Here is a 15,404-nt window from a genome sequence, read left to right on the forward strand (position 1 = left end):
TTCTCCACAAGTACAACATAGTATGATTCTCACATTCGCTTTGGTTAGAAAAATTTGCAAATTCATCTGTTATCAAGGAAAAGCATCTGAAGCAGTATATTTGCTAACATATGAAATCTTCACTCAGAAATTTAATTTACAAGATTAATGTCGCCGTTTAGTACTATCTTGCGAATTAGAGGTTCATATTTTGTTCTGTGGACTTCTTCCTTACTAAGGAAATACGTACCTCAAATTAAATAAGACACTGCTTGGCAATTTAAAACTTTTTCAGTTTCTTTTGTTTGATTATCTGCACATGAACTGGAGCGTTTAATTCCTTTAATTTAAAATTTTCTTAAATGTAGCGGATTTACATTGTTTTTCTGAGTTGGCGTGCTTTTTTAGTTGTTCCGTACTTCCACAGATTTTCTAAACTTAGCGAGAGGTACAGAAATGAACACTACCCCTGCTTTTGAAGAGGTCCAATATCATATTTTAAATGCATCTCACACGGTTTACAAAAAGCCCCATCCCGATCGCGGCCAAGTATAAACAATTGTATCTAAACTCCCATTTTTCTGCTACATTCAACGCACAGTTTAGGATGACAAGTTAAGGGTGGGTCAGAAATAGAACATTTTTCTTTCGAAATTGAGGAAGAGTAACAGCAAATCCAATACGGTAAGCAATTAGCCACCACATTCACTATCATTTCTTTCAATAGACTCACACTCATCTGTAGTTTCTGCAATAGGATGATTTATTTTATTAAAAAAGAAAGCAGATTAAAAGAGTTTTTTTGACATCGCATTTGCACCTTTAACACTTCTTTTTATACGACGAATTGACGAAGGCCGCACGTACGTTGCATGATCACAGCACTCTTCCAAAGTAAAGCTACTGACGAACTGTCAGTATAGTTCCATACAAGAACTAGAAATTTATTGCAGGAGTGGAAGCTTATTATTGTCGTATTGTTTATCAGGCGGTGGCCTGTTTGCACCTATCAGTACCGGTATATGTAGAGTTATCACGACTTGTCCATTGTTGATTCCAAACTCCGTAAACAGTGGCTGCTGGGACAGTTGACATTTGTCAAAACAAAACAAGCTTCATTGGTTATTACACTAGCCCGTATGTTAATTTCAGTTGACGCATTATTTTGACTTGCAATGTTATATGCAAATAGATATGAACTTCTCGGGGGTGGGGCGGATTTTTAATTTCTGGGCCGATGTTGCCCTCTCCTGGACCACCCACTGAATCCATCACTTAATTGTTTTAACATCTATTCAACGCATCGCTTACTATTTTTTTAAACTTGAGCCACAGTTCCTCTATAGGCCCCTGTTCTGAGCTAGAAGCTACGAGTTCCTCATTAAGAGCTACTACTTCTTCGTCTAGTTTCTACAGGTACACTTGTCACGTGATTTGACTTCTTCAGTTTTTTTTCCTTTCGAATAATCTAACAAAACATACTGCTACGTTTCTCTACTTTCCATATTTCCATTTACCTGCGGAAAAGTGGCATTTGCTACGTCAAACAGCCTGATATTATCCACTGATGCCCAGTAGGCCTACAATTGCGTAATTACCCAGAATTAACGATAGGGGAGAGCAAGAAGAAATGTTATTGTGTCTTGGTTAGAACGAAAGACTTGTGTCAGGAAGCTGATGTGAAAGAGCAACCCGGTTTGATCGTATAACGAGACTGAGGAAATATAAAGTTTCCCTTCCCCAAATCCTCCGACATACGCTTCGGATGCGACACGCACTTTTGACATCCCTGACGCGCATGCGCAAACCTTATGGATGCAGTCGGTACAAATACGCCGAGTGTGTAGGGTATGTGAAGAGGGTGAGGGGTGAAAGGTGTCGCGATGTGGTTTTGCGGTGGTATAGTTGAGTATATCAGCACTTTATGCTTACGAAAAAAGGAGGAATTTCTCTTTTTGCATGAAAGCGTTGATGTGCATTCAATAACTGCTATTTAAAGCGCACGGCTTGTGAAAGTGCACCGATTTCTAAGTTATTAACATCGTTTTTAACCACTAAAGGTACGTTAAAAGAAATAAAATCGTATACTGGTTAAACAGTAAGTTCCTACTCTGGAGATCATGAAGAAGTCGTCTGCTATTATTTGTGAACCATTGCCGACGAGTGCGCAGTCGAGACGCTCGATATTGGAGCGGTATTGTTTATGTTTACTAATTGACTGTAGCGTACTATTTACTTGTACGCAACAACTGGAATTGCTCTCACTTTTTAAAACGTAGAAAAGAGTTTGTCCACATTTATTGAACAGACGCTTTTGTAGTGTCTTCGGTAAAAGATGAACCCTTGGTTCGTCACAGTGAAGATAACAGCTCCGTCCCTTTACGTGAAGGAGGGAAATTCAAATAAAGTTAATGTCAATGAATAAGGAAAGTTATGTTATTAACTTCTGTAGCTTCAGTTCAAGGTTTAACCTCGAAGCTGTCAAACAACTCGAATGCGCTGACTTGTAGACTCGTTGCTGAACAGTGATTTAATGCAGCTATAAAGGAACGAAAACACTAGACGCACTTTCAAAAGTGGTAATCAATCAGTAACAAGAAGCACCCACTCGTATCAGCAACACGTATATTGAGGGTCGTTAGGTGCAAACCAATATGCAATGAAAGAAGGAAGCGCAGAGTACAACATCAAAAAGTTTGACAAATGCGTTGAATGTTGATTCTTGAATCACTTTGCCGTGTTTTTTGTGGGGGAAACTCTCCTGTAATTACTTCTCATATATTTTTTGCCATAGTGCCCATGTAATTTTTAATTTTTCGTCATGAATTACGAGCAGTTAATTAAAAATTCTTCTTTCTGAAAAATTTGTTTGTATTGCCATGGGGTAATAGTAAATGGTACACGTGTGGAATATGACTATTACTATTTCATAGCTGTTAATCTAGTTGTGTGTCCTTACTAGAGATTCAGATGGTATTATGTTACAAAAAATGCTTCTGCCTTTAAATTTTAAAAAAAGGTAGTTAAGGAAATTGTTTGTCCTTAACACAAATGTAATCTTTTTCTTTTCTCTTACAGCTGCAAATGTAAGGATTAATCAGTCACCAAGAATGACGTCTACATTTCATGTCCGGAGAATTGTTTGCATTTTTCTTGGTCTCTGCTTCATATATATTGGAGTACAGATTGCTAGAACACATTTTGGGTATACTTATATAGATGACAGTGACAGAGAGGCCAGACTGTAAGTAACTTTTCTTATAATGACTGTATTACCTGTGTATTACACGACTTTCACTTGAGAATATGTATTGTTGTTACAGGAAATATATATCCAGCATGATTCAAGCTTCTCCTGATGAGACATGGCGAAAACTTGCGTAAGTATGTATGTTGATGAAGCTGTTGTAATTTTATCCAGAAGAATTCACTCCTCTCCCGTTTGCAAGAAAGCCAACAGTTATTTTCGTCTTGTTAGTGGTCACTTTACAAAAGCAGTTGGTATATCTTAAACTTCAGTTACTTCTTAATCTATAGTGCAGTGATTTGAGCTGTATTCCTATAACTAAATATTCACTGCACATTGGATGTCTATAAGACAGAGGTCAGTGCTTGAGATTCTTAAATGAGGTTAACATTTTGCTCTCACAGATCTGATATTTATTTATTTTAAATTCCATGAATCCATACTATGACAAATCACAAGGATGTTGAATGTGTCAGGTGGAACGAGTCAGGTTTACATAATTATAGGGAAACAATAAGAAAATGTTCAGTAATAAAAATGTAACAACTAGGAGAATAAACTTAAAGGTTGAAGTATAGTTAATAAGGTATAGTAAAGTCAACATAACATAAATTACTGAGAGTAACTTAATCTAAAGAAAAAAGGATATTTATAGGTTACCATGTTAAACAAGGAAGGCAAATTATGGCTGACACATTATAAACTGAAAGTCTCAGAACATAAATACAAATGGAAAATACAGATTCACAAAAACAGTCATTGATTAACCTGCATGTGCTCAAGAAGACAGTAGAATACCAATTTAGATTTAAGTGTAGGCAGAGCATTACTGTGGACTTTAATATCTGATGGAAGAGAATTGAAAACTTTTTTGGCAGAATAGTGATCACCTGTTTGTGTAAGACTGATGTGTTTTAGATCTCTGTGTCAGTCATTTCTAGACTGTATTGCCAACATGGTATGCACTATTAGATCTAAAAAGAGAATGGTTCTTACAGACAAAAATCGTCAAACAAAGTAAGTATTGAGATGTTGTGGTTAACGTTTTGAACTTACGGAACAGATAACTGCAAGAATATATTTAATGACTACCTCTCATGATTCTAAATTCTCTCTTTTTGTGCAATAAAGATTTTTTGGGCCAAAGGCTGATTACCCCCCAAAAATTATACCATGTGACATGACAGAGTGAAAATTGCCAAAATAAGCAGCTTTGATACAATTCATTTCACCAACAGGGGTAATTACACAAAGAGCATAAGTTGACACACTGTGTCTTTTTTGATGTTCTAGAATATGCCCAGACCAATTTAACTTTGTAATCAATTAGAATGCCTGGAACTTAGAAGATTCAGAATGTAATATATTTAGATTTTCACAGTTAAGTGGATTACTTAATTTCCTTGTCGAGACGCATGAAATGGCATATGTTGAGCTTTTTAAGTACTTGGTGTTAAGCCATTAGACTTAAACCAGTATAAAATGTCAGAGCAAATTTGCACAGAGTGGGAGATTGTTGATTAAAGTAAGAAACACTTGAGGTCCCAAGGTGGACCTTGTGGCACTCCACACTTTAATGTAGTTCAGTTAGATGAAACAGGACAGCCATCGGTACCATTAAGAATCACATTCTGCTTTTTGCTGTGTATATATGATTCAATGTGTAACAATAAGCCTTTGTAAGAGGATATTGTGATCTGCAGTGTCAGAGGCTTTTGACAAGCCACAGAATGTTTCAGTAGGTGGAATTTTGTTATTTATTGATTCAAGAATTTCATTTGTGAGGAAATAGCTTACCCTGTTGATCTTTTTTTTTTAACCAAACTGGTTTTTTGTGAAGGCTGTTGTGAGTGTGTAAGTGGTCTACAGTTCTTTTATACTGATCCATCTTGATGTTGACTTCTTGATGGAAGATAAATCCACATGTAATGCCATTTATTTACATGTGCATAGTAATATAATCATTGCCTTGTTACTGGTCACTGTCTGATATAGACTTAATGTTCAACCTCCTGTGCACAAAATATTAGTAGAAGGCCAAACACAGAAAAACCGAATTGCTAAGGAGGTAACCCATGCAAGAAATAAACTGAATTGAGAAACATTAAACTAAGTCCCTTGTAATAATAGACCCTTTTCTGAAAGGGAGCTACAGACTAAGCATATAACTATTCAGAAGATTTGTAGGTCTTCATAAATGGGAGAAGGAAGGAAAGTAACAAAACGGACTTAGACCACCTGCCATGTGAATATTACTGAAAGCATGTAAGTCCTCAAAACATTGCAAACATTTTGAATGGATATTTTAACTGCAGTGCATAAAATGATAGCAAAACATTAGACATGTGAAATGTGCATAGTGCCAAAAATCTCAAGCATGAATTTTGTTCTGAAGCAACTATGACAGAGCTTTTAAACATGATTAAAAAAAATAAAAATAAAAAATAAACTCCACCCGAAGAGGGCAAGAAGGCCCAAAGGTACTGACCGGCTACCTTGTCATCCTCAATCGAAAGGCATCACTGGACGTGGATAATAAAAATGAAAATCAAACACTCATCTGCCCTAGATGGTGTTTCATTATCTCTCTCAAAAGTATATGGTTACATGTGTTCTGAATGCCACGATAGAGGAGTAATTTTCATTGAAAATAAATAATCATTAAGCAAGAAAACGGAAGTGAATTAAGGAACTGACAACCAGTATCATTGATCTCGCTTTTTGCAAAAATCTATGATATAATATTAAAGAAGGCATGAGTGTAAGTCTTAGGACAAATTTATTATGCTTTTGAAATGTGATGTCATTTTTTAAGGAGATGGCATCTGGGATATTTTTGTTTGTATATTTCAGCTATAGATGACAGTAATATGTTCTGTTCATAATATATCATTTATTTCTTGTTGGTGGTAGCTTAGAATGTGTTTTTTGCTAGCCTGATAGAGTTCTAGTGGAGATGGTGATCAACTGAGGGTAACAGTATTTTGTATTGTGAAATGCATGTAATGTGAGGTCTAGGTTAGTTTGGAAGGTGGTAGTTTGATTGGGAATTGGAGAAACCAATGAATGTGACAGGTCAGTGTTCTTTTATTTATACCCCCCCCCCCCCCCTTCCCATGGACGTCCCATTAGTATGTCTCAGTTTATTTTGTTGATGTATCCTGGTTGTTAGTTGTGTCAACCATTGGTCATTGCTTAAGGCTCGTACCTTCGCCAAGTTAATGACCATCAGTCCATAAACCAACTGGTTAACTAATCCTGGGTTTTTGACGGCATGAAAGTTATCTATACAGTGCAAAGGAGGAATCTGGAAATGAAACAGTCTTCAATACTGAAAATGCAAATAAGTATCTAATTCAAAACTATCTCTCTAAATTAATCCAAAGTAATGGGTGTGATATTTAAGACCACAAATAGTGAAAAAAAGTGAACAGCCCAAAGCTTTTATAAACTAATGTAGATAAGTATCAATCAAACAAGGTAAGTATTTGACACGAGGGAGAGTGATCATGCTGATACACTGTGTGAAACAGATAAGTCCACAGATTTTCCTGATCTACAACATTGCTACAGTTACTTGAGAAGTGCATATACTGGCTACACAAAAGGGAAAGAAGAGTTTAAAGCCACCCTCATTTTTATTACCTACCCCATTCCCATAAGTGATACAAAATGCATAAATTATACCTACAGATTTATTTATTCCTATTAAAGAATTCATCTCTGGTATAAAAGGAGTTGCCAGGGCAATATGATTTAAGTTTATTTTTGAAACTATTACTGCCATCTGTCAGACATTTTATTTCATCTGGTAATTTATCGAAAAGTTTTACAGTGGCCTGTTTGACCCATTTCTGTGCCAAAGATGGGTTAAGTAGAGGACAGTGTAAGTCTTTCTTTCTTCTGGTATTATAGTCACGAATGTCATTGTTGTTTTTAAACTGGTCCCTGTTGTTGAGAACGAATTTCATTACTGAATAAAAGGCTGTTGTAAGAATTCCTAACCTTTTAAACAGATGCCTACAAAATGTGTGACTATGAGCCCCGCACATTATTCTGACCACTTTCTGTTGAACAGTGAATACCTTTTGCCTAAGTGTTGAGTTACCCCAAAATATTATTCTGCTTGACATCAGAGTGAAAGTATGCAAAGAATGTTAGCTTACTAATTTCTATATCCTCAAAATGGGCAATTATTCTGATTGCAAAAGTTGCTGAACCTAGTCCCTATAGGACATCCAAAATACGATTTTTTTCCAATTAAGATTCTCATCTATGTGTACACCCAAAAACTTGGTATGCTCTACCCTTGCTACTGACTTCTATTGATGTTTTATATTTATTGAAGGAACTGTACTCCTTGCAGCAGAAAATTGGATGTACTATTCTCCCCCCCCCCCCCCCCCCCCCTCAAAGTTCAGAGCAATCCCATTTGCAGAAAACCAGTTAATAACTTTTCCAAAGACATTATTTGTATCATTTTCTATTGGAGTTTCTTTTACTGGATTAATAATGATGCTTGTGTTTCCAACAGATTGGGAATGTGTACGGGCGTTGATGGCCGCGCAGTTGAGTGCCTCACAGACCAATCGTCGTCACCATCATCATCATTATCAGTAGAATTGTAATTTCTATAACATAATGTCATGGTTCACACAATCAGATGCTTTGGATAAGTCACAGAAAATTCCTATTGATGATGCTTTACTATTTAAAGTCTCCAGTATGTGGGCAGTGAAACGGTATATTGCTGTTTCAGTGGAACAGCATTTTTGAAATCCGAACTGTGATTTACCAAGTATCACATTACTTTTGAGATGGCTAACAACTCTTGAGTGCAATACTTTCTTGACGATTGGCATGTGGTGTCCCCTTTTTTTGTGAAGAGGCTTGACAGTAGTATATTTTAACCTGTCTGGGAAAATACCTTGAGTTAGTGATGCATTACATATGTGACTCAGAACATCAGCTGTAACTGCACAACATTGTTTTAATATTTTGTTAGAGATGTCATCTACTCCAATAGAACATTTATTTTTCAAATATTTAACGATTGTCCTTAGATCTGTTGAATATGACGATGAGTGAATGAGTGTACAAATGAGTTTAAATTTATACTAGGTGTAGAGAAGAGTGCAAGAAAGCTATCTTAATGATCAATGAAAAGGAATATCAGAATCCAGTGTCATATTTATGTTTAATGTCGTTTACTGTCTATATTACTAATTTTTAGTCAAATCCGTCACATGTTATAATATTATTTGGAATTGATTTATTTTGATAATTTAATGTTGTAATGGTTTTAATCATCAGAGCTGGAGGCCAGGCATGTAGACATCCCTATCTGGAAGTAAACAATCCAGATATAATGAAATTCATCAAAGATCTTGGACCTATAAAGTGCTCAGATGAACAAGATTGGGTTGAGATGGATGGCAGTACTGCTCGTATAACAAGTACTGCACGCAAAAAGTATGGAGACATTGAGTGTGGGTTTACAGGTATATAACATTTTATTTTAGTATGTTTATCAAACATGTAATTATTGTGTTTCTATTCACATTTATAACTTTTTGCAAAGGGCTTTAACAGGAAAAATTAGTGGAGAATTTCACTTGCATATAAGACATTGTGTTCTTTTAATCATATCAAAAAAGATAGGGATGGGGGTGTGCAACCAGTCTAGTTGTACATTAACAGGCAGAAGCAGATGTTGCTGGAAACTTCTCTAAAGTATACTAACAGTAAATTATGTCAGGTGCTATTCACACTGGTATTTATGTGAGTTACTTTATCTTACACTACTCACCTGCTGTCTACCACTTCAGCCGGCCGAAGTGGCCGTGCGGTTAAAGGCGCTGCAGTCTGGAACCGCAAGACCGCTACGGTCGCAGGTTCGAATCCTGCCTCGGGCATGGATGTTTGTGATGTCCTTAGGTTAGTTAGGTCTAACTAGTTCTAAGTTCTAGGGGACTAATGACCTCAGCAGTTGAGTCCCATAGTGCTCAGAGCCATCTCCCACTTCATCCTAGTTACTTATGTAACTTAATTTCAGAGACCACTATCAGCTGTCTGTGCACTAGAAATGAACATTTGTGTTAGTCAGAATTTATGTCAATGTGTCCCAATGTTCTGATAAATTATAAAAGAAGTGACCACTGAGGTAATCTTTTACTATGTGTTTGAAAGTTTAAGGGGATTTCAATTTCCCCACCTGCTGTCTATTGACAACTTTTTAAAGGCTTTTTCACCAGAACATAAGACTCAATTCTCAACCCTAAGCATGATGTATAGTATGTGTAGAAATTATTTTTACTTTTAGTTTTGTGGTTGTGAACATCACAGTTCATATTAAATACCCTATTATCATCAACCACCATACTGACTCATTAGTATAAAGATCCCAAGATTCCTGAAAAGGCTTCTTTAAGACATACAGTTATCAAGTTTACATAATACTCTAACTAAACACTTCTGTGTAATATTACAGGGTGACACACAGGAGATGGATGGTTTTTAATGAAATAATACTCAGCCAACTTTAAAATTAATGCATGCTTATTTACACAAAATCAAAGCTCATTATTTGCCATTTTAGTTAACAGAGTTATTTGTGAAAAATAATGTCGTCAAGGTGATGTCCATCATTTCGAATGCAGGAATCAAGTCTCTTTTCAAAATCCTCCATCACATCGACTAAAATCTCCGCAGGGATGGCAGCAATTTCTTGAATGATTGCATTCTCCAACTCATCCAAATTTAGTGGTTTGTGGTTATACACACAATTCTTAAGGTACCCCCACAGAAAAAAGTCACATACTGACAAGTCGAGAGACCTGGGAGGTCAAGGAACATTGCCAAAACGTGAGATAATCCGGCCAGGAAACATGCGTCTAAGAACTGTCATTGAAGTGTTTGCGGTGTGTGATGCTGCCCCATCCTGCTGGAACCAAATGCGTTGTAAAGGGATTTGTCGTCTTCTTAGTTTTGGTTTCAAGAATGTTTCATGCATATGAATGTAACGGGGGAAAAAAAAAAAAAGAAAAAAAAAAAAAAAAAGGAAGGTCCAATAATGCCAACAGAGCCAAGAACACACCAGACTGTTGCTTTTTCTGAGTGTAGAGGACGCTGGTGGATAAGGTGTGGATGCTTTGGAGCCCAATAATAGGTTTTGCTTATTCACGGTCCCGTTTAAATGAAAATGAGTTTCATCACTCATCAATAAAATTTCATTTTCGTTCGATCCCAAAATCACTTGCATTCTGTAAGCGAAGTCTTCTCATACAGCAAAATCAGTTTCCTTAAGTTGTTGGACAATGAGCATTTTGTAGGGATGGAATTTTAATTATTTATGCAAAATTCATCTAATTGATTCACGATTGATTTGTAACTCACTAACATGACATCTAGCTGACTGTCCTGGGCTTCTGACTGCGGCTTGCCTTACCCTTTCAACATTTTCTGGTGTCGTTACTCTGCATCTCGGGCCAGGATGCTTCTTATCCAGTATGTTTCCAGGTGATCTGAAGTTTTCCACCTATCTGAGGATTGTGTTACAGCTCCGAACAGCTCCATGTCGACCGACATTAAACCACACACGAAACAATCGCTGCATAGCAATAATAGACTCACTACTTTTCACGAAATTGCCGTAGACAAACACTCAACGTTGCAAGTCCCACTGCTCCATAGTGACTGAGTAAATGAAATGGCATCTTGTGTGGATCAGAACTATCCCCACCATGACCACCTCCCACCACCGCGCCCTCAGTACTACGCAATTCAAAGCCGTCCGTCTCCCGTGTGTCACCCTGTACTTTTTGACAGTATTCAGTGAAAGTATGCAGGAAAATCTATCTTCATGTCAGTGCAATGAGAGGAATTACTAAGTGCAAAACAGGCAGAACTGAGCTTTTTGGTTAACTTATTCACTTGCTGTTGGTGCCACTTCATTTTACTATCAGTTTGGGTTTTGGATTTCTAGAAATTTCACACATGATCTCTACTTCTGGTACCAACTCCACATACTGACTGCCATGCGGTACCGAGTGGTGACCCTAGTGGTGTCATTTGGATGTATTACGGAGGGTCATGGTGTCTGCACACTGCTCTGCCAGCCATTGGCAGCTTCCCAGACTCTAGAGCCACTTCTTCTCACTCAAGTAGCTCCTCAGTTGGCATCACTAGGCTGAGTGCGCACTATTCTAGTCCTCCCACCATAGCAGTAACAGGAACTGAGCCCGGACCTTCTGCGTAGCAACCAGACACGCTGACTATGGAGGTAGACCTACTTCTGGTACACATATTTGTTTCGAACTGTAAGAATTCGGCAGTTGGCTCTGCACCAGCTATAAATGTGCTCCACTGTTCTTCTAGTTTTGCAAGGCGTAGATATCTTTGAACTCTTATTCACTAAGCTTGTGTCTTCAGCAAATGTCACAGTTTCTGAAGAAACCTCCAAAATATTTAATAATTTTTATTTCTTGTAGCTTGAGAAAAAGAGTGGACCAAGTAGCAAACCTTGCAAGACAATATATTTAATGTTTGCCCATCCTGAATTTAGCTTGGAGGAATATCAAAAATCATTAGGCCATGGAAAAGCATTAACTCATACAGATATGATTGTTTTCAACATAGGCACTAAAATCTACTGCTGACATTTTAGTGCACCATTGAGTTATCTTGTAATCAGTTGCACTGACAACATGTATTTTCTGAAAAACTGGTGTGTGTTTGTGTGATATTAACAGCCATTTACAAAATTAGTAACATCTAATCATAAAATAATCTCTCTCCTCCCAACTTTCTCAAACATTTTTGAGAAGGAAGCTTGAAATACACTATTGGACAACTTTTCTGAAATTAGCCTTGTAACAACTGTTCATGTTTAGCTTCTGTAAATGATTCTGAACAGAGAAAGCATTATATCATCTCATGAACACAGTTCTTGTTTAACCAAACAATTCTGTAACTTTGCCAAGACCTTTGATTGAGTATAAGTAGATTTTAACACAGAAATTAAACTAAGGTGTTGAAGGTGTTTCACTTGCAAGGATGGAATCACATCTTAACAACAGATAACAGCGTCCCACCATCAAATCATACCACAGGGATAAAGCTAAATTCAGGATGGGCAAACATTAAATATATTGTCTTGCAAGGTTTGATACTTGGTCCACTCTTTTTCTCAAGCTACAAGAAATAAAAATTATTAAATATTTTGGAGGTTTCTTCAGAAATTGTGACATTTGCTGAAGACACAAGCTTAATGAATAAGAGTTCAAAGGTATCTACGCCTTGCAAAACTAGAAGAACAGTGGAGCACATTTATAGCTGGTGCAGAGCCAACTGCCGAATTCTTACAGTTCGAAACAAATATGTGTACCAGAAGTAGGTCTACCTCCATAGTCAGCGTGTCTGGTTGCTACGGAGAAGGTCCGGGCTCAGTTCCTGTTACTGCTATGGTGGGAGGACTAGAATAGTGCGCACTCAGCCTAGTGATGCCAACTGAGGAGCTACTTGAGTGAGAATTTATTGGCCATGGCCTGTGTTTTGAATTTAATATGTCTCTCAGTTGCCACAAGCTGTATCTCATCAGAACTGCTATCTTGTATGTTACAGAGTTTTTTACAAAAGTTCAGCTCTTAAAGAGCTGTTCGATGCAGTTTTCTTTTGGGTCTTTGGTGTTTATTCCACATTTTGTTTCTATAAACCAATCATCTAAATCTTCATTATCAATCTGAAGTTCACAATTAAGCGACCTGCAGAGGGTTCATCGAACTACCTTCAAGCTATTTCTCTACCATTCCACTCTTAAACAGCGGGTGGGAAAAATGAACGCTTAAATCTTTTCATGCGAGCTCTGATTTCTCTTATTTTATTATGATGATAATCCCCCGTACGTAGGTAGGTGCCAACAAAATGTTTCCACACTCTAAGGAGAAAGGTGGTGATTGAAATTCATGACAAGTTCCTGCTGCAACAAAACACACCTTTGCTTTATTTACTGCCACCATAATTTGCATGTCATATGTATGGCATGCTCTCCCCTATTTCACAAGAATATGAAAGATGCTGCACTTCTTTGAACTTTCTCGATGTGCTCCACCTGTCCTATCTGACGCGGATCCCACACTGCGAAGCAGTACTACAGAAGAGAGCGAACAAGCATAGTGCAAGTAATTAGTAGACCTAATGCATTTTCTAAGTGTTCTGCCAATGAGTAGCAGTCCCTGGTTTGATTTCCTCACATCATTTGCTATTTGATCATTTCAATATAAGTGATTCGTGACTGTAATCCCTAAGTGCAAATGAAATGACATAATTTCAGAGACTTTAATGATTTCATACAGATAAGATTTTATGTATAGACTGAAGCAGTGAGTGAAAATTTGTACCAACACTGGGAATCTAACCCAGGTCTCCTGCTTACTAGGCAGGTGCGTTAGCCATTAAGCCACCTTGGCACAGTGGTGCACACAACTGCATGGATTATCCTGGAACACTTCCCTCCTTGCTCCAAATTCTCTCTGCTGCCCCAGTCTACTTTAAATTCTCCCATAAAAAAGTGGACTCTAAGTACCGTATTTACTCGAATCTAAGCCGCACTTTTTTTCTGGTTTTTATAATCCAAAAAACCGCCTGCGGCTTAGAATCGAGTGCAAAGTAAACGGAAGTTATGAATAATGTTGGTAGGTGCCGCCATAACTAACTTCTGCCGTCAAATATATGTAGCGCTACACAGGCATGCTTTGCAGGCACAAAGATAAATACTGGCGCCATAACCTCTGCATCAGTAAATAAAATAAAAAATAAATAAAAAAGGTGGAAGACGAGCTTTTTTCTCCGCCCCAAATTTCGACCACTGCATTTTCATACATTATCCAATGAAGGAAATACGAATTTCGTATTGTTCATCTTCGAATGTAGCAGCATTTCAATGTACTACGAAAATCTGACTGGCAAGACTGTTTGGGATGTTTGTCAATATGGGAAACACTACGTTCTGAATTTTTTCCTACCTGTGAGAAGAGATGGTTGCTAATAGGAACTTTTATGAATTGTGAATCACATGCAGTATTCTCTTCACCATAAGAATAATATGAATATAAACATTTTGTCATGTATTCTTTCGTGTTTGCAGCTATCTTATTTAAATCCTGTCTGCCTAATAAACTACGAAACTAGAGTGAGACAACAGGAAATGCAGAAGAATATACATATCATGTCATGTTTATATTCGTATTATTCTTATGCCTAATAGTGATACAGTCAGAAATGAAGCATGGCAATTGACTAGATTTTTAAATCTAAGATGACTTCTAATTTTGGTGCAGAATGTAATATACTGAAAGAGGCGTCTGCAAAGATTTTCAAACGGAGAAAATTTTTCGCTAAACTCTCGTTCAGAACATCTTCTATCATACACAGTCTATTATTTGGTTCTTGTTGATCATTATCAAAGAAAGCAGCAATGTGAGTAACAACAAATAGCAGTCTCTTGCCATTGTTTCGCTAATGAGATGATTCCTCTCCTTTTTGTTTTTTTTTTTAAATTGCAAGCGGCGGTAGCGCGCACAAAAGCAAGCCATGCCGTGGGCGGCGACAGGCCGTAAACACTCATTATCAGAAAGCGACAAACAGTGCATGGCACAATACAGTAATGCATTTTCAGCTTAGAGTGATGTAAACACCTATAACAAAGAGAACGGCTCTTACCAGATCAAAGAAAAATAAGCAATCAATTCAAACCAGACGAAGCACGTGAAAAAGGAAGGATACCCATATAAATACAGATGGAGCGCCTGACGCATAGCAATGGCTGCCTGGTAAAGCTTAACTGCTAAGCTTACGACTCGAACCAAACTACTGTAGCTGTATCGTCATTCATTCGACCTAAATTATGTCTCATATTATAATGGACCAACTTTGTTTCGATTTGGAGGTGGTGCGGCCTAAAACTTTTCTCTCACCTTGAATTTCAAGTCTTAAATTTCTGGTGCAGCTTAGATTCGGGAAAATTTTTTTTCCTTGATTTAGATTCTCATTTTTCAGGTGTGGCTTAGATTCAAATGTGGCTTAGATTCGAGTAAATATGGTACTTAGTTGAATTTACAGTCTTTAGATTTGTGTGTTTTATTCCTTAACCAAAATTTAGTGTATTCCTTTTAGTACTTGT

General features: G+C 37.3%; 1 protein-coding gene across 2 annotated transcripts in view; it reads left to right on the forward strand.

Annotated features, from left to right (window-relative positions):
* LOC126457643 (uncharacterized) overlaps positions 1-15,404 on the forward strand; it is a 323,891-nt gene that overhangs the window by 123,024 nt on the left and 185,463 nt on the right. The window contains exons 1-4 of one of the 2 annotated variants that reach the window (XM_050094117.1): positions 1,831-2,039; positions 3,058-3,223; positions 3,303-3,359; positions 8,540-8,727. In XM_050094117.1, the coding sequence (XP_049950074.1) occupies positions 3,090-3,223; positions 3,303-3,359; positions 8,540-8,727 (379 nt within the window). In that variant the 5' untranslated portion in view covers positions 1,831-2,039; positions 3,058-3,089. Of the gene's footprint in view, positions 1-1,830; positions 2,040-3,057; positions 3,224-3,302; positions 3,360-8,539; positions 8,728-15,404 lie in introns of those variants that run through there. The other variant, XM_050094116.1, reaches the window with a different exon arrangement.

This window comes from Schistocerca serialis, chromosome 2, assembly GCF_023864345.2.
Source record: "Schistocerca serialis cubense isolate TAMUIC-IGC-003099 chromosome 2, iqSchSeri2.2, whole genome shotgun sequence".
In the NCBI taxonomy this organism is placed as follows: Eukaryota; Metazoa; Arthropoda; class Insecta; order Orthoptera; family Acrididae; genus Schistocerca; species Schistocerca serialis.